The sequence below is a fragment of the Crocuta crocuta genome, unplaced genomic scaffold, assembly GCF_008692635.1.
Source record: "Crocuta crocuta isolate KB4526 unplaced genomic scaffold, BGI_CrCroc_1.0 scaffold172, whole genome shotgun sequence".
In the NCBI taxonomy this organism is placed as follows: Eukaryota; Metazoa; Chordata; class Mammalia; order Carnivora; family Hyaenidae; genus Crocuta; species Crocuta crocuta.
The window spans coordinates 8135619-8156155 of record NW_027528872.1 but is presented as its reverse complement, the minus strand read 5'-3'; the positions used below and the strand labels follow the sequence as shown (position 1 = coordinate 8156155).

The following is a 20537-nucleotide window of genomic DNA, read 5'->3' as shown; positions in this document are numbered from 1 at the left end:
GGTTAATCTCTGAGCTCTCCTGGAGACCTGGAGGGGAGAACTCACATCCATCTGGTCCACATTCCACAATTCACCAGGTGGTCATTCCAGCCTTTAAACTCAAGGCCATGAAAGACCAGAGCAGAAAGCACTATGTGGAGGCCACTAGCCAGGTGCCTTCTTTTAAAGTGGCAGGGGAGCAGTGTGTTGCAGGCACATAGGGAAGCAGGGCAAGCAGGTGTCTGGGCATTTGGCCCCCAAGTCTGTGGTCCTGTCTTAATGCCACACAGCTCTGAAGGAAGCTGGGAGAATTACCGGAGAGCAAGATAACCCTCTTGCCCTGGTTCCCCTGTAAGCCTTTCCCCTAGTGGTGCTTTGGAGTTCGGTGAATATTTAGTCATTCCTTCTGCACTTAATAACTACATGTCCGAACTCCAGAGAAACAGATTATTCTTATCCTCAGATGAAGAAACTGCAGGTGGAAAGATTGAGACTTGCTCTGGTCACACAGCACGATAATAACAAAAGCTGTGTAATGGAAACAGAAGCCCTTATTTTCCTGGAGGAAAATCCCTTGCTTTTCACCTTGACTTAGCTGTTCAGTAGCAGCAGATGTCTGCTTTAGCCAGCTCTGCTAAGGGGGGATGTCCTGTTGAGGTGCTCCTGCCCCGTTAGAGGAGAGAGCACATTCTAGGCAAAGCTTCTTTAGTGGGGGCGCTGTACTTCCGGGACCTCAGAATCTCTCATGTGTTTACCCTTTCCCTTTCCCGTCCTGTCCACTGGTTTTCCTTGCCTTTCTGTTTAGGATGAGCTGTCTAGGCTGTTCTAAGCCACATCATTCCATCTCTAATGGCAAAGCTCCCACCAGGGGATGTAGGAGGTGATGAGAAGGGAAAATGTTAGGCCTTTCGTGGTCCCATGGGTCAGCAAAATAGCTGAAGAGGTAGGCGCTCCAGTGTGAAACCACAGTGCGCCAAAGTGAAAATTCCTGCAAAGTGTTGCATATCACCACACATCCATATTTATGGCTCTTTACAAAGAGTGAAAAGACTATTTTCATGCAAATCTACTATGTTAATATAGATTTTTTTTCCTAGCTCTGCTCAATGGAGAATCATTCCTGAGGCCCTGCTGTTGTTTCACTCTGCCTTGCCACTCAGCTCTAAATTCATTAGCAGCCACAGAAAATGTGCATCCCATAGACATGCCAAGCAGAGTTTGTCCAGCCCAGCAAAGTGTCTTTGTGTGGCTTCGGTTTGAAGGTCCCGGCTGATGCTTCCCTTTTGGGAAATTACAAGCTCTCCACCTATGGAAGGTTAATGGATTGGGCTAATGAAAAATCTGTTAGACCAAGAACAGCATCTGTACACCCCATGGCTGGAATAGCCAAGACAGTGAACCAGCTCAGTGAGGCTTGGGCCTCTGCCAGCTGCCTGCCCTTCAGCATTCTGTTCGTACTGCTCTGGTCTGGCTTTAACCGACCTCTGTCTGGCCAGGTGTGGCAACCAGCCCCAAGGCAGCCCCTAATGATCTAGTTCTTTTGGTATTCACACCTTTGTATAGTCCCCTTACACAATGAAGAGGGCCAATCTTGTGACCAATAGGATATTGTAGACTGCTGGTGTGTGGCTTCCCAGGCCAGACCATGAACAAAATTGCAGCTTCCACGTTGGGCCCTTGAATTGCTCACTCTGGGAAGTGAGACATCCTGTCGTGAAGGCATTCAAGCAACACTGTAGAGATCATGTCAGGAGGAACCAACTTCCAGCATGAACTTGCCAGGCACATAAATGAGTCATGTTTGGAAATGGATCCTCCAGTCTCAGTTAAGCCTTCAGATGATTCTGGCTCCTTAGCATTTGAGTCTCAGCTGAGGTCCCAGATACCATAGAGCAGAGATAAGCCGTTCCCACTCTGACTTGTCTACATCCATGACCCACAAAAATAATGGGGCAAGTCTTTATTGTTGTTTTCTGCCATTAAGTTGGAGGGGTGATTTGTGATGCAGTAATAGATGACTGCAGCCTAATTGTGTAAGGATATGAGCCATCGTGAAATTGTATCTGCAAGATAAATCCCACTTTATAAAGCAATCGTTCAAAGGTGGATTCTTCTACACCTACTCTCTAAGTTGTATCCATGTAGTCAAGTATTCATAATAGAGGTAAGTTCTCCACCTGTAAATACCAAGAAAGGCTCAAATACACCTTGCTGATGGAGGAGAAATGCAAAGTCCACTATAAGAGCCCTCACTTGAAGAAGCAGTCAACATTCTTGCTCCTCTCACCAAACCTGTCTTTAGCCCCTGGGAATCTGACTTTAGTTTCTACCACTCATTTGGAATCATTCTCTCTTCCATCATCAGGAGCCTCCTCATCTATAACTCCAGGAGTCTAAGTTCTGCTTCTCCTGTAACTTCTTAATTTTTTTTTAATGTTTTATTTATTTCCAGGAGAGAGAGAGAGAGACAGCATGATCAGGGGAGGGTCAGAGAGAGAGGGAGTCACAGACTCTGAAATAGGCTCCAGGCTCCGAGCTGGCAGTCAGCACAGAGCCTGACACGGGGCTCGAACCCACAAACTGCGAGATCATGACCTAAGCAAAAGTCGGACGCTTAACCGACTAAGCCACCCAGGCGCCCCCTTAATTTTTTTTTAATGTTTTGTATTATTTATTTCTGAGAGAGAGAGAGTGACAGTGTGAGGAAGGGAGTAGCAGAGAGAGAGGGAGACACAAAATCCGAAGCAGGCTCCAGGCTCTGTCAGCACAGAGCCTGACGTGGGGCTTGAACCCACGAACTGTGAGATTATCACCTGAGCCGAAGTCAAACGCTTAAATGACTGAGCCAACAGGCGCCCCTCTCCTGTAACTTCCTGATAGATCCCTTCTTTGATTTCTCTTATACCAACCTACCTTTGTCCCTCAATAGTCCACCTACTGCTCCCTCTGTTTTACTGGAAAATCTTCCCCCGAAGCCCCTTTTCATTCTGGCCTTCTCTGAAGAATCAGCCTTTTTTTTTCTTCTGGACTAAAGAGAAATGGACTGCTTTGTGAAGGAATGAGCTTACTGTCCCTGTAGGCTTCAGTAGATATAGGGTGACCATCTAGCAGGAATCTTTTGGCAGGGATTCCAGTAGTAGTACCTGAAGCACTAATCAACAATATAAATCTGTACTTTTTGAAAGGCTTAGGTATCAAGATACCTTTAAGAATATGGGAGGGATGCCTGGGAGGCTTAGTAGGCACCCGACATTGGCTCAGGTCATGATCTTGCAGTTTGTGAGCCTGGAGTCTGCTTCGGATTCTGTGTCTCCCTCTCTCTCCCTCTGCCCCTCTCCTGCTTGTGTTTTGCCTCCCAAAAGTAAATAACATTAAAAATAAAAAAGAATATTGGAACCAAGACAGTTATAATCCCAGAATTCAACTCCTTATAGAAAGTCGGAGCTGGTTAGCTTCTTTGAAATAATCTACGGGGTCTCATTCACCGTAAAATTTCAACTCTCTCTGTAGAGATGACTCCCATTGTTTTCTCATGACTAGACCTCTTTTCCAAGAACTAGACCCAAGTTCCCTCCAGGAACCTGTACATCTGCCCCTGGGTGTAGCCCATGCCTTTCAAACTCAGGCTGGATAACTCAGATGCACTGTCTTCTCCAAATCTATTCAACCTCTTCACTTATTTATCTCAAGCAAACTATCCTAGTCGATCATCTTCTTTTCTCTTTCCCCTTTCCTCCAAATCTATATTTTATCAGTTGCTAAGACTTATTCATTCTTTCTCCTTAATGTCCTTCTCATTCTTTCCCCCCGTATTAGTCAGGGCTCTCCAGAGAAACAGAGCCAATAATATGTGTGTAGGTGTGTGTGTGTATGTGTGTGTGTGTGTGCGCGTGCATATGACTTATTGTAAGGATTTGGCTCACACTGAGACTGGTGAGTCCCAAGATCTACAAGCTGGAGATGCAGGAGAGTCAGTGGTTTAGTTGTAGCCAGAACCAGGATTGCTGATGGTATAGTTGCCATTCAAAGGCTGGCAGGCTTGGGGTGCCTGACTGGCTCAGTTGGTAGAGCAAGCAGCTCTTGATCTCAGGATCATGAGTTCTAGCCCCATGTTGGGTGTAAAGATTAGTTTAAATAAATAAACTTAAAAAGCACACACACACACACACACACACACACACACAACATACACACAAAGGCTGGTAGGCTCAATACCCAGAAAAAGCCAATATTTCAGTTTTAGTCTAAAGGCAGGAAATGACTACTATCTCAGCTCAAAGCATCCAGAGTCCAGATGAGTTCTGTCTTACTGTTGGGAGGGCCAGCCTTTCTATTCCATTTAGTCCTTCAACTGATTGGATAAGGCCCACCCACATTAGGGAAGACAGTCTGCCTTATGTAGTCTACTGATTTAAATGTTAATATCATCCAAAAACATCTACACAGAGGCACTCAGAATAATGTGCACCCCATGGTCCTTGAAATCAAGTTGACACATAAAATTAACCATCAGATCCTGCTGCCCATCCCCAAAGCCTCGGCCCTGATTTGGGCCTCTATTAATTTGCTACCCCTGCCAGCACTCTTGGTTTCTCAACCTGTAACTAGACTCAAGTCCCAGCAGGCCCCAAGCAAGATACAAAGGGTGACCTATGAGGAGATACACTACACTCCAAAAAGAGTACACTATTTTTTTCCAATTTACATATATACAGAAATCTGGAAAATATGTGTAGAATAGGTCATAAAAGGATAGGATCATGGTGGATGGAATATCAAGTTGGATCAGGCAGAATTTATTGGTATGTGCCCATTCAGCAGAGACTCCAAATTCAATCTTTTTGATTAAGGGGTTAGAAAAGTCTTTAATAGTTTGGTTAGTTGACTAAACCATGGACCTAAAGGTGGCCTATATGAAATGAAGTTAAATGCCAGAATCGCTGTGGCATATTGTAGAGGAAGGTACCTGAAAGCTTAGGGAGATTAGTACGTTAGAGTGGACTTACCATGTAGGACCTGTTCACCAACTCTGGGAGGGTCAAGAGGGACACAACTTTCACCAACATGTGAAAAATTTGTGAGGGAAGCCTCAGCATCCTCGAAGAGTTCTGTAGTCACCCTTCTTTATAGGTCAAATGCTACAGAAGGAACTGCAGCCCTCAAATTGGGATCCCTGATACAGTGGGGATAATGGGATTCTGGAATGGCTGGTACCTAATTAACAAGACAAGAGGGATGTGGTTACCATAATTGGATAACTGAGCCAAAGCAATAATTATAATAGTCTGACTCACAGAGACCTATGGCATCTGGCTGATAGATCATGGCTCCTTTGTGGAAGACTGAGAGAAAGATTAACAGTATAAAATTCTGGCATTGTAGCAGGGTCCTTCCTCAAGGGGACCTGGACTCCACTTCATTCAAGAGGTTCTTGATCTATAAATTAGCCCAAGTCTGGGAATTGAATGAAGGGCCATTATGACTCTGTGTTGGTGATCTAAGATATATTACTGTTCATTCAACCTATACTTTTATGCTTATACAGGGGCAAGAGTCCATGCTGATCCATGGGCTGTGGTCAGTTGTTTGGCTGGATGGTCTCAGGGGACTTAAAAGGAACATTATTGGGAAGTTGGTGACAAGGAGAATTGGGGAAGAGAGAAATATATAGTCCTTTCTGGGCAAAAGATATGAAAATATTTGTCTTCCATGTTAATGCTCACCAAAGGGTAACCTCACCATTCAGTCACTCACTCACTCACTCACTCACTCACTCATCACTAAGGCATGATCCCATAATCATACGACCTTTTAACAACATGGGAGTTAGGGGCAGCAACATTCTACACTGTCAAAAATCCACACGTAACTTTTACTCTCCCAAAACTTAACTACTAATAGCTTATTGTTCACTGAAAGCCTTCACAATAACATAAACAGTTGATTAACACATAGTTTGTATGGCATATGTATATATACATATATATCATATACTGTGTTCTTACAATAAAGTAGAGAAAAGAAAATGTTATTAAGGAAATCATAAGAAAGAAAAATACATTTACAGTACTGTACTGTAAAAAAAAAAAGAAAATCCACATCTAAGTGGAACCATGCAGTTCAAACTCATGTTGTTCAAGGCCACCTGGGTATATTCTTTGCTGAGGTGTCTGTTCAGGTCTTTGGCTCATTTTTAAATCAGGTTTGTTTCCTTATTGTTGAGTTTTAAGAGTTCTTTGTATATTTTGGTTAATGGTCTTTTAGCAGATATCTTTTGCAAATATTTTCTCTCAGTCTGTGGCTTGTCTTCTCATTCTTTTGACAGTGGCTTTTGCAGAGCAGAAGTTTCTGATTTTAATGGAGTCTAGCTTATCAGTTGTTTCTTTTATGGATCGTGCCTTTGGTGTTGTATCTAAAAAGTCATTACCATACCCAAGATCATATAGATTTTCTCCTAAGTTATCTTCTAGAAGCTTTGTAGTTTTGTGTTTTATATTTAATTCTATGAGTTAATTTTGTGACAGGTGTAAGTTCTACGTCTAGATTCAGTTTTTGCACATGGATATTCAGTTATTCCCACACCATTTGTTGAAGAGACTGTTTTTTGTGCCATTGCATTGCTTTGCTTCTTTGTCAGAGATCAAGTGACTATATTTAGATGGGTCTATTTCTGGGCTCTCTGTTGTGTCCCATTGTTCTAGTTGTCTGTTCTACCAATACCACACTGTCTGCATTACTGTACCTTTGTAATACGTCTTAAAGTTGACTAGTGTCTGTCTTCCAACTTTTTATCCTTCAACATTATGTTGGGTATTCTGGGAATTTTGCCTTTTCCATATAAACTTTAGAATCAGTTTGTCAATATCTATAAAATAACTTGCTGGGATTTTTATTGGGATTTCATTGAATCTATAGATCAGGTTGGGAAGAACATAGACTGTCATGTCACCTGGAAACAAAGATAGTTTTATTTTCCTTTCCAGTCTCTATATCTTTTATCTCCCTTTCTTGTCTTATTGCATCAGCTAAGACTTTCAGTACCATGTTGAAAAGGAGTTGTGAGAGGAGATGGTCTTGCCTTCTTCCTGATCCTAGTGGGCAAATGTTTAGTTTCTCACCATTAAGTATGATGTTAGCTGTAGGCTTTTTTGTAGATAACCTTTATCAGGCTTAGGAAGTTCCTTTTAGTTCTAATTTACCAAGAGTATCATAAATGGTGTTGGATTTTGTCAATGCTTTTTCTGCATCCATTTCTAGAGTCGTGTGATTTTTCTTATTTAGCCTATTGATGTGATACATAACATTAATTGATTTTTTTTCACGTTGAACCAGCCTTGAATTCCTGGGATAAATCTCACTTGGTCTTGGCACATAATTCTTTTTATACATTGTTGGTTTTGATGTGCTAACATTTTTGAGGATTTTTGTCTCTATGTTCATGAAAAAATATTGGTCTCTAGTTTTCTTTTCCTGTAATATCTTTGTCTGGCTTTGGTATTAGGGTAATGCTGGCCTCATAGAATGAGTTAAGAAATATTTTTTCTGCTTCTGTTCTCTGAAAGAGGTTGTAGAGAATTGGTATAATTTCTTATGCAATTGTTTGGTGAACGCATGTGGGCTTGGTGTTTTCGGTTTTGAAACGTTATTAATTATTGATTCCATTAGATATAGGCTTGTTCTCCAGTGCATTTTTCATCTCAGAAATTTTAGTTTTCATCTTGAAAAGTTTGTCTTTTTTATATCCTAACTTTTTGAACATACAAAATGTAGTCACAATAACTAATGTTTTTCTGTGCTAATTCTAATAACTCAGTGCTAGGTTGGTTTTGATTGGTTATTCTCTTAATTATGAGTATATTTAGGAAAACATAAGCTTCTTTTAAAAACATAAACATGCTTCTCTGCATGGTTGGTAATCTTTAATTAGATGTCAGACATTGTGAATTTTACCTTGTTGGTTGCTGGATATCTTGTATTCATATACATTTTTCTGAGCTTTGTTCTGGGGTGCAGCTAAATTACTTTAGAGCTTTGCTTTTATAGTTTATTAGGTTGTGTCTGGAGCAGTGCTCAGTTTGGGACTAATCGTTATTCCCCACTGTGGTGGTAACATCATCCTGAAAACTCTACCCAATGCCCCATGCATTAGGAGTTTTTCATGTCTGAGTGGTGGGAACAGGCACTATTCCCAGCTCTGTGTGAGCACAAGACACTCTCTCTTATCACCCATTCTGATGGTAATAAAGAATGTTAGATGGTTACCCATTCTAACCTCAGGTTTTCTCCTCCAGTATGTGCACAGTACTCTGCTGTGTATTAGAAGGAGACCTCTGCAGATCTCTGTCTTATGAACTGTAGTTGCTCTTGTGTCCCTGGACTCTGAGCTCTATCTTCTCAACTCAGTCCGCCAGGCTCTACTTCAACACTCCCACTGCTGTGCTGCTGCCTGGAGACTTTCAAGGCTTGGACAGTTACAGGGCTCACTTCATTTGTTTACCATCTGTCAAGAATCACGGTTTCTCAGTGCCTGATGTCGAGAGCCATAAAAGCCATTGTTTTTGTATTTTGTCTGGTTGATTGTTTGGTTTATTTACCTATTTATTTGGTCGTTTATGGAAAGAATGCTTTTGCACTTGGATTCTTACAGAAGAACTTTTTTTTTAAATTTTATTTATTTCCTTCGAGAGAGAGAGTGAGGAGGGGCAGAGAGGCAGGCAGAGAGACAGTCCCAAGCAGGTTTGTCACTGTCAGTGCAGAGCCTGATGTGGGGCTTGAACTCATGAACCCATGAGATTATGATCTGAGCTGAAATCAAGAATCGGTGTTTTGGGGCACCTGGGTGGCTCAGTTGGCTAAGCGTCTGACTTCGGCTCAGGTCATGGTCTCACAGTTTATGAGTTCGAGCCCTGCGTTGGGCTCTGTGCTGACAGTTCAGAGCTTGGAGCCTGCTTTGGATTCTGTTCTCCCTCCTTCTCTGCCCTTCCCCTACTCATGGTGTGTGTGTGTGTGTGTGTGTGTGTGTGTGTGTGTGTGTGAAAAATAAATAAACATAAAAAATTAAAAAAAAAGAATCTATGTCTTAACCAAGTGAGCCATCCAGGTGCCCCCCAAAAAACCTTTTTGTTTGTAACCAATGGTTATTGCTATTTGAGAGGTTATATGTTTATGTGAGCTGTAGGATCAACTCAAATCAGCCAGCAGGAATTGTTGAGGCTATTCTAGGGGTGCTAAACTGATTTCCTGACTCCCTTGTTTCTGGGAATTCTTTGAATTATTTGGTCCTGGTGGCTAGTTCTGAATAATGATTTTATGAAATTCCTAACCATGTTATGATTTTATTCTCAGAATTAAAAAAAAGAAAGAGCAGCAACGTTATGCCGAAGAGCAGAGGATACTGAGAAGGAACTTTCATGAAGAGTCATATTCAGGAGAGAAGATGAGTGACATAATAGCCCAGCTACAACTTGAGGAAGTCAAAGGAGCCAGAGAAAAACAACAGAGAGAGAAGGAATACCAAAGGTATTTTGAAAAGCTCTGCATAAAGCCTGGGCTCAGGAGGAAATAGCACGGTATTTCCTCCAGTGCCGTTTCCCAATACAAAGAGGAAGAGTAGAGGCATGGAGATAGGAAATAATTTTAATAGTTAAAGCTGGTTAAATAAGGACTCATGCTCATTCTCTTCCTAGTCGTTCACTCTGCCTGATCGTACTATTATCTTTATAGATATATAGAAGCTCTGAGAGCCCAGATCCAAGAGAAAATGCGGCTGTATAATATTACTTTACCTTCGCTATGCTGTTGTGGTCCTGATTTTTGGGATGCGCATCCTGATACCTGTGCCAACAATTGTATTTTCTATAAAAACCCTAGAGGTAAGCTTCTTGAATGGTTGGGGCCTGGTGGCAATTAAAAAAAAAACCCCAAACAACTTCGGCTTGGGTCATGATCTCGCAGTTTGTGAGTTCGAGCCCCATGTCGGGCTCTGTGCTGACAGCTCGGAGCCTGGAACCTGCTTTGAATTCTGTGCCTCCCTCTCTCTCTGCCCTCCCCTGCTCACACTCTGTCTCTCTGTCTTGCAAAAATAAATAAATATTAAAAAAAAAAAACCCAAACCCAAACAATAAATGTAGTGATTGTAGTAATTTAGCATTCATTGGGTATTTACTAGATATCACAGACTGTTATACCCCTTTACAAAACAACTCTTGAAACAATAAAAATAATTACAGTGAGTTAAAATCCTTTTTGAGATCTGTTACCTTCTTGTGTCCATTGATGCTGCGGATATATTTCCATTGCGCCATAGGGAGATGTGGATTCTAGGTCCTCCTATAAATGAAGCAATGAGAGCTTGTGGCCATCTAAGTGAGGCCTCTGTCTAGTGACATTCCCTGTTATCCAAATACTTTAATGTTATTTACTGTAGACAGATTACCATCCGTATCACATAAGACTGCCACTTCTGCCAGGTGACACTGAGGACAATGAAGACCGGTATCAGCTCTATATTCAGAAATCCCAGCTGAAGAAGAACAGAGCCCTTATTATTGTCACCAATGTTTCTGTTTCCTGGCCGTCCTTAAATATATTGATTTACGTAGGGTAGAGATGATGTAGGCTTCGTGCACACACTAAAAATACTGCCAGTATTTGTACTCCTACTGCCCTGTCTGTGTGATACAAGTTCCTCCTCAACTCTGTGAGTTAAATTTTAAAAACACAAATTTCATCTTGCCATTCCTCTCTTCTAAAACCCTGAGGGCTCCCCAGTGCAGTACAGAACGTGTGCCATATTTGGCATAGTTTCTCTCTGGCCCCAGGTGACACTCCAGCCTTATCGGACTTGGTATTTCCAGTACGCATCACTCTCTTTTATAACTTATGTACCATGTAGTTTTCTGCCTGGAAGGCCTTCTTTCCTCTACTCTTATTAATCCTTCTAGATCATCTTAAATGTTACTACTTCTGGAAATCTTTTCCATCTTTTCCTAGATGTTTTTTCATTCGTTCTGAAATTCATTTTTGGATAATGTTTTGCATATGCCTCTGGTTTGAAAGTATTACCCTGAAGTTTAATTATCTCTGTGTCTATTCTCTTCGTGATCTTTTCTGTCCTCACAGAGTGCTTGGCATGTACTCAATAAATATGTATTCAATGAACAGGCAAAGTTAATACCTATGAGACTCAGTAGAGATGCAGTACTAATGGGAAGGAGGTGGGGAGAGGAGTTGAGAATCTGACTTCACTCATCACCGTGCAAACCTTTATTTGCAGCATATTCCCGGGCGCTACATTCGGTCATCAACTCCTGCGATATCCCTGTGGGGAACTCAGCTCTTCGAGTCGCCATGCATAATTCGGCTTCTGCGTACAGACGGACTTTGAAAAATGTGTGATGAGGATCTGAATCCAACTGTTAGTATTTCAGTCTTCACTTAAAACCAACCCCGAGGAATTATTTATGAAACACTGATAAAGTGTGTAAGATTCGTAATCTAGAAGGAAAGACTGTCTCACGTAACAACCATCTCTATAATTAGATCATAACCATTGTTTCGGTCTCTGCTTGGGACTGAAATTGAAAGTTGACTTCCAAGCTTGTGTTTTTGCTGTGAACTGTACAGAATCTCTTGTTTTTTAAAATGATCAGTCAGACCAGTAAGATTTTTTTTACTTTGCTCTGATCAGAGGAGGTCATGAGAAATCATTGACATGACCTCATTTATTGCCTTTCTAAGACTGTATAAAGATACAGATGAGTCTTGACAAAACTGAAAATGTCTAGATAAAACAGAAAAGATGATGACATAAGTTTCTGAGCCTCAGTGGCCGTCTACATTGCTGTTGGTTTTTCTAGTTGTATATAACAATTCGAGATGAGAAGAATATGAATTTGATGCACACTTTTTTCCCTCAAGATTTCTCTCTCCTGGTTTTTTAAACTTATTGCCTCTCTCCGCATTTGGTGCCATTGGACACAGTACTTTATAATTTTATAATTTTGTATTGTAAAAACAAGATGAATAAACCCTCTCTTTTGAGCTTCTTCTGTGTGAAATAATTGTGAGTGACATTTCAAAAAGTAAATTTGGAGTCAGAGTGAGTCAAGTCCTGCCTTATTTTCCCTGACTTCTGAAAATCTGGTGAATGGCATCCCTACAGAGCAGATGAAATAAAAATTTACTATAATTAGAAGAATTTGTTATTTCTTCACTAATTTCCTGACATAAAATGTGAAAAGGCTTAATATTGAATTAAAGACACTGAGAATTTCTTTTTCCAGCTTTCTCTAATGATCAGTGTTGAAGAAGCACATAGGTTACACCTCAAAAAACTCCTACTAAACATTTAGCCAGGTCATCAAAAATAAGTGTCAAAATTACCTGTATGACAAGATTGACTGGTTATTTAGCCAGATTAATAATCCAGTTAAGTCAAAATCTTTAAGGATTTATATCCATGATTTAGCCTTTAAGAGTTGTATTTCTAACAGTTTTATTGAGATATAATTCATATACCATGTCATTAACCCATTCGAAACATGCAATTCAGTGGTTTTTAGTATATTCTAGAATTGTGCAGCTATCCCCACTGTCAAATTTTAGAATAGTTTTGTCATTTTAAAAAGATGCCTCCTAATGCAGCAATCCCACTTCTGGGTATGTATTTAAGATAATTGGAAGCGGAATCTCAAACAGATATTTGCATACCCATGTTCATGTCGGTATTACTCATAGTGGCCAAGAAGTAAGCAACCCAAGTGTCTGTCAGCAGATGAATGGATAAACAAAATGTGGTCTTTACATACAAAGGAATATTATTCAGCCTTAAAAAGGAAAGAAGTGCTATCCCATTATATAATATGGATGAGCCCTGTGAACGTTATGCTGAGTGAAGTAAACTAGTCACGAAAAGAAAAATTCAGTACGATTCCACTTATATGAGGAACTTAGTCAAATTCATAGAGACAGAAACAAGAATAGTATTGCTGGGGTCTGGGGAGAGGAGGAAATGAGAAGTTGAATGGGTAGAGTTTCGGTTTTTGCAACATGAAGAAGTTCTGGAGATCTATTTTACAACAGTGTGAATCTACTTAACATGACTGAACTGTACACTTAAAAACAATTACAATGGTAGGCTTTAGATTTTGTGGGGGCTTTTTGGTTCTGTTTTGTTTTGTTTCTTTACCACAGTTAAAAATTTCAAGAAGGAAAATTCCATCCCATTAGCAGTCACTTCCCATTCCCTCCTCCCTCAGCCTTAGGCAACCACCAGCCTGCTTTCTGTCTCTATAGATTTGCATATTCCAGACTTTTCATCTGAATGGAATCATACAATATATAGTTTTTGTGACTGGAGTCTTTTGTTTAGTATAATGTTTTTAAGATTTTGTCCATGTTTTAGCATGTATCAGTATAATACTTCATTGCTTTTTTTCTTTCTTTTTTTAATGTTTTATTTACTTTTGAGAGAGAGAGAGAGAGAGAGAGAGAGAGAGCAAGCAAGCACAAGCTGGGGAGGGGCAGAGAAAGGGAGACACAGAATCTGAAGCAGGCTCTGAGCTGTCAGCACAGAACCCAATGCAGGGCGCGAACTCGAGAACTGTGAGATCATGACCTGAGCAGAAGTCTGATGCTTAATTGACTGAGCCACCGGGGCGCCCCTTTCATTGCTTTTTGTTGCCCAGTAATAGTCCACTCTGTGGATACATTTTATTTACCCATTCATAATTTGATGAACATTTGGGTTCTTTCTCCTAATTGGCTATTATGAATAATGCTGCTATGAACATTTACTTACAGATTTTCCTGTGGACATATGTTTTCATTTCTCTTGGGTGTATACCTAGGGGTGAATACACTGGGTCATATGGTAGCTCTGTGTTGAATGTTTTGAGGAACTGTTTTCCCAAGTGGCTACACCATTTTATATTCCTACCTATGGTGATAAGGTTTCAGATTTCTTCACATTTACCAACATATATCATTATCTGTCTCTGATTATAGCCATCCCACTGAGTGTGAAGTATCTCACTGTGGTTTTAATTTGCATTTTCCTGATGGCTAATAATGTTGAGCTTCTCATGTGCTTGTCAGCCATTTGTATATCTTCTTTGGTGAACTATCTTTTTAGATCCTTTGCCCATTTGTACTTGGATTATTTATCTTTTGATTTTTGAGTTATGAGTGTTAGTATATTCTCTATACAGGTCTCTTATCAGACATACGATTAGTGAAGGTTCTCTCCCATTCTGGAGGTTGTTTTTTCACTTTCTTGATAATTTCCTTTGCAAAACAAAAGTTTTTAATTTTGATGAACTGAAATTCATCTAAACTTTTTCTTTTGTTACTTTAACTAATACCTAATCCAAGGTCACAAAGATTTATTGCTGTGTATTCTCATATGAGTTTTATAGTTTTAGCTCTTACATATAGGTCTGTGATCTATTTTTTTTCTTTTTTAAAGTTTATTTATTTTGATAGAGTGAGTGGGAGAGGAGCAGAGAGAGAGGGAGAGGGAGAATTTCCAGCAGGCTCTACACTATCAGCACAGAGTCCGATTGGGGGGCTCGAACTCCCGAACCATGAGATCATGACCTGAGCTAAAACCAAGGGTTGGATGCTCAACTATCTGAGCTGCCTCGGGACCCTGATCTGTGATCTGTTTTGAGTTAATTTTTGTGTAGGAGTTAGACTGGGGTCCAACTTCATTTTTTTGAATGAGAATATCCAGTTAACCCAGCTCCATTTTTTCAAAAAAACTGTCATTTGCGAATTGATAGACATTCTTGTTGAAAATTAGAGGACCATTTATGTAAGGGTTTATTTCTGAATTCAGTTCTATTCCATTAATAGAACTTATCATTCTATGCTTATCATTATACCAGTGCAATCTGTCTTCATTAATGTAGCTTTGTAGTAAATTATGAAGTTGGGAAGTGGAAGTTCTCCAGCTTTGTTCTTCTTTTTCAAGATTGGTTTGCTATTCTGAGTCGCTTGCATTTTTCGTGTGAATCTTAAGATTACCTCCTGCAAAAAAAGCTAGGTGAAATGTTTTTTTCATAGGGGTTGCGTTGAATCTGTAGATCAGTTTGAGAGTGATTACCTTGTGATTCATGAACACAGGATATCTTTATGTTAATTTAAATCTTCTTTAACTTCTTTCAACAGTGTTCTATAGTTTTCAGAGCATAAAATTTATACTTACTTTGTTAAATTTATTCCAAAGCATCTTATTCTTTTTGATGCTATTTTCAATAGAATTATTTTCTTAATTTTATTTGCAGATTGTTCTTTGCAAGTGTATAGAAATGTAATTGATTTTTGTATATTGCTCTTGTATTCTGCAATCTTCCTGAATTCTTTTTTACTTTTAGTAGTTTGGGGGGGTAGTTTCTTGGGATTTTTTTTCAATATATAAGATCTTCTCACTTGCAAATAGAGATAGTTTTACATTTTCCTCTCGGATCTGCATGCCTTTTATTTCTTTTTCTAGTCTAATTGCCCTGGGCAGAACATCCAGTACTGTGTTAAGTAGGAATGATAAGTGGACATCCTCATCTTCTTTCTTTCTTTCTTTTTTTATGTTTTATTTATTTTTGAGACAGAGAGACAGTGCAAGCAGGGGAGGGGCAGAAAGAGAGGGAGATACTGTATCTGAAGCAGCCTCCAGGCTCTGAGCTGTCAGCACAGAGCCCGACGTGGGGCTCGAATCCACAAACAGTGAGATCATGACTTGAGCCAAAGTCGGACACTTAACTGACTGAGCCACCCAGGTGCCCCTCTCTTGTTTCTGATTTTAGGGGGAAAGCATTTGGTCTTTCACCATTATGTGTGATGTTAGCTGAGGGTTTTAATAAAAGCTCTAAATAAAAGGTTCCTGAATGCCCTTTATTAGTTTGAGGAAGATACCTTTTGTTGAGTGTTTTTATCCTGAAAAGGTGTTTAATTTTGTGGAATGTTTCTCTGCATCTATTAGGATTATTGTGTGGTTTTTGTCTTTTTTTCTATTTAATAAAATTATTGCAGTAATTGTTTTTCAGATGTCAGACCAACCTTTTACTTCCAGGGTAAGTTGTATTCTTATTTATTTGGTCTTGTGCAACAAGCTTTTTGCTATTTTCTTTTTTTGTTTTTGTTTTTGTTTTTGTTTCTGTTTTCGGTTCTGTTATCTGAGATAGGTGAATTGACTTGTCAACACCAAGTTCACAGTGAAATAATGATGGGATTAAATATTTTTAAAATTTTTTTAATGTTTTATTTATTTCTAAGAGAGAGAAAAAGAGAGAGTGAGTAGGGGAGGGTCAGAGAGAGAGGGAGACACAGAATCTGAAGCAGGCTCCAGGCTCTGAGCTAGCTGTCAGCACAGAGCCCGACATGGGGCTCAGACCCACAAACGGTGAGATCAAGACCAGAGCTGAAGTCGGATGCTTAACCAACTGAGCCACCCAGGCTCCCCAGCATCAAATCTTGCATAAGATTAAGCAGCTTTCCAGTCTTCTTCCTCTAGGCTCAGTCTATGAACATGAATCTCCCCTGAGCCTGAGTATGTTTTTGCCTGAGTATGTTTTTGCATTGTAATTTGGTCATATATAAACAGTGCTAACGATTTATTTTTGTGGGTTGGAGAATGCTGGTGAGCAGCTACCAAGGAGGAAGCCTGAGTCCCATGACCCTTACTGTAGGTAGTGTGGCGAATCCTGTTTGAATTGGATGAATGCGCTTTGGAAAGAAGCCTGGAATCTTAAGAGTTTGCTGAATTCACAGGTTTGTGAAATCACGGTTGGAAGGACAAATTCTACAAGTTTTCTAAATGAGCAGGGACCTATCAAAATGAAGAGGCCTGGATGTAAGAGGTGAGCCTAAGTGATATAGATTTTGATGCGGGGGCAGAGGCGGTTGGGGAGACAGGAGGTTAGGATTAAATTTGGACCCACTATTTCAAATAAGGTAGATGGCAGACATTTCAAGTAAAAAACAACTGAATAAGAATGAACTTTCCTAGATCATTATTTCTTCTCAAACTTCTTTTAGGTTTTCCTTTTTTTTTTTTTTTATTTATTTTTTTGAGAGAGAGATAGAGACAGCATGAGCAGGGGAGGGTCAGAGAGAGAGGCAGTCACAGAATCTGAAACAGGCTCCAGGCTCTGAGCTAGCTGTCAGCACAGAGCCCGATGCGGGGCTCGAACCCACGAACCGCGAGATCATGACCTGAGCCGAAGTCGGATGCTCAACCGACTGAGCCACCCAGGCGCCCCTTAGGTTTTCCTTCTTACTCACCAGTTGGTGACAATGCTTCCTGTGTCCCTGGAAAAACAAGCTGTCAAAGGGAGCTTCCCCAAGTTCCCACCATCCTACCTACCTGCCTACCTACCTGTGTATCTTAATTCTTAATATGGATAAACTGTTTATTCTATCTTAGGCCTGCTCTGACTTGTGGTTAAATCCAGGTCCCTTCCACCTACTTAAGAACATTGCCTCAGCATTTCTCCGCCTTGTCTTTTGCATTATAATTTCCTCCTCACTCCTAGAGTCTTCCTGTCAGTATATAAAGCTGTTATAATTCCTTCCATCTTTAAAACCAACCAAAGAGAAGAAAAGCTACCTTTTTTCACCCTATCTTCTCCTTTACCTGCCACCAGCTTTCTCTGCTTCTGTTTCTGACAAAACTCCTTGAGTTGTCTATACCTCCTCTGCCTGTTCTCACATTCTCTCTTGAATACATTCTAGCAAGACATTTGCCTTCATCTCTCCAATGAAAGTGCTTTTTTCAGAGTCACTAGTGACTTCCATATTGTTAAATCCAATGGTCATTTATTCTCATACTTCCTCTTGACCTTTCAACAGAATTAAATACAGTTGATTTCCCCATTTTTTTTTTTTTTTGGAAGTTTCTTATCACCTGGCTTCCTCAACACCAGAGCTTTTGATTTTTCCTCCAACTCAACTGGCCATTGCTTCTTCATTTCTTTTGCTATGTTTTCCTCATCTCCAGTCTGAATATCAGGGTGTCCCAGTGCTTAGTCCCTGGACTTCTTTTTTATCTATACTTGCTCTTCTGGTGATCTCTTTTAGTCTGATGGTTTAAAAAATTTTTAATGTTTATTTATTTTTGAGAGAGAGAGAGAGAGAGAGAGAGAATGAGCAGAGCAGGGGCAGGGAGAGAGGGAGACATAGAATCCGAAGCCGTCTCCAGGCTCTGAGCTGTCAGCATAGAGCCTGATGCAGGGTTTGAACCCACAAGCTGTGAGATCATGATCTGAGCTGAAGTTGGATGTTTAACCAACTGAGCCACCCAGGCGCCCCTAGTCTCATGGTTTTAAATGTTATCTACATACTCCCAAATTTATGTCTCCAGTCTAGACCTCTCCCTGAAATCAAACTGTTGCAACTCCAAGTGCTTACTTGACATTTCTACATTGTTGGTTTCCCTCAAATTTGTTCTTTATATACTCTTTCCCATGTCAATCAATAGCAGTCCCATCTCTTTATTGAGGCCAAGAGACTTGAAGAAATCATTGCCTCTGTCTTTATCTCATTTTCATCCTTCATCGCTTCCTCAGCAAATCATGTCAACTCTACCTTCAAAATGTATTTTCATGTTCATATCCTGCCAGCTGCCTGGTCCAAACCACCAGCATCTCTCTCATGGATTACTATAAGAGTTTCCTAAGTAATCTCTTTGCTTGTACTTTGTAAACGTTCTCAATACGGCAACCAAACTTAACATATCCAAAAACCAACCTTCTGGTCCCCACCTTCTCTACACACATATGCACACCTCCCAACAACAGGAAATATGCTCCTTCAGTCTTCTCCATCTCAGCAAAAGACAGCTGCATCCTTCTAGCCAAAAGAAAGAAAGAAAGAAAGAAAAAAAAGCAGAGTCAACCTCTACCCTTGTCTTTCTTATGCAACCCACATTTACTTCTTGGTGGCTCTACCTTGAAAAGGTATTCAATATACAACTACTTCTCGGTTTCTGCCCCAATGCACGCCCGAGCTGAGTCTCATCATGCCTGAATTATTGTGGCAGTCTCCTAGTTGATTTTCTTGTTTCTCTATTTGCCCCTTACAGACTGTCCTTCGTATCACAACCAGAACAGTCCTTTGAAAAAGTAAGATGTTATCGCTCCTCTGCTCAAAGTCCCCTTTGGCTATTCAGGAAAAGCCAGAGTCCTTATTTTGTCAGACAAAGCCCTAAAAAATCTGGTCCTAATCACTTTTGAGTCTTTATCTCCAACTGCTCTTTTTTCTTGCACATTCTGCTCATCTTGTATTCCTTAGGACAGTCTAGGGACACTTTTGCTTCAAGGCTTTTTAATTTGGTGTTTGCTCTGCATGGGGACACTTTTCCCTCNACCGCGAGATCATGACCTATGCGAAAGTCGGACGCTTAACCGACTAAGCCACCCAGGCGCCCCTACCTCCTTTAAGTCTTAATTCAAATGTATCTTCTTAAAAGCCTTCCAGGTCCTTGGCATCTTATTTTTTATTTTCTGTAAATGTTTATTNCTCACAAACCGTGAGATAATGACCTGAGCTGAAATCAGGAGTTGGATGCTTAACCAACTGAGCCACTTAGGCTCCCCGACCATCTTATTTTAAAATCAACCCTCCTGACCACCTCCACACCCAGGTGCTCCTTATCCCCTTTCTGTGCTTTAACTTTCTTCATAATATTTCTATCTGTATGACGTACTATGATTTTANAGATTGTGCCTTCTCCAAGGACAGGGATTTTTGCCTGTCCCGTGGTACATTCCCACTTCTGAGGACTATGGTTGGCACATAATAGGCTCTCAGTAAATGTTTGTGAAATGAATGAACATTTTAATCCTTAAAAAATTCCAAATATTTCTACATGATTAGTAGTTTTACCTCATGTTTTTGATCTTACATCATTTTATTTTGTATTTTATGTTCTCATGGCCACTGCAATTTGGGACAAATAATTTCTCTGGACTGTCATATTCTCTTTTATAAGAGAGTTACACTCAGCAACCTTTCATCTCCCCTGTAGCTCTAGCATTGTATGAATTTATTAATTATGTTTTATACTTTTGACCTCTCTCTCAAGGTTTCCATTTCATTCGCTCTTCATGCTGCGCTTGCACTAGTGTAGGTTTTACTTGTGGAGAGTGAGGTAAGGATAGGACAAGTTCATTCTCCTCTACTCCAACCCCACCATGGACCTTGTCCGAGTAGATGCAGGGTCAGTAGGTCCCCGTGGACTAGGAGGCCAGAGCAGGAGGGCATAGGAAGGTACAGGTATATGCCCAGCAAGCGGGGCACCGTCGCAGGGAAGCCCAGCTGTGCTGCTCCCCAGGCGGGAACTGTATCAGTTCACAGAATCCACGCCACATATATGATAGAGGCCATCGCAGGAACATGGTAGCCGTGGAGGATATTCTCGTGCTTGTTTCCCAGCGGTAGAGCTGGTTCATGATATATTTTCCTAGGCAGCCTGACCAAAACAGCTTGCTCCTGTTGCTTTGGTTTTAGTAAACTCTCTGTTCTCCCTCTTGCGCTGTTGTGGTATATTGCTTTCGTACATT

At 40.5% G+C, this 20537-nt stretch overlaps 1 protein-coding gene across 5 annotated transcripts in view; it reads left to right on the top strand.

The window, feature by feature from the left end:
* Positions 1-12026, top strand: part of CCDC15 (coiled-coil domain containing 15) — a 95497-nt gene extending 83471 nt beyond the window's left edge. For all 5 annotated transcript variants that reach the window (XM_077756611.1, XM_077756612.1, XM_077756614.1 and 2 more), the window contains 3 exons: positions 9325-9498; positions 9703-9851; positions 11255-12026. In XM_077756611.1, coding sequence (XP_077612737.1) covers positions 9325-9498; positions 9703-9851; positions 11255-11376 — 445 coding nt within the window. In that variant the 3' untranslated portion in view covers positions 11377-12026. The remainder of the gene's footprint in view (positions 1-9324; positions 9499-9702; positions 9852-11254) is intronic.
* Positions 12027-20537: the final 8511 nt, after the last annotated feature.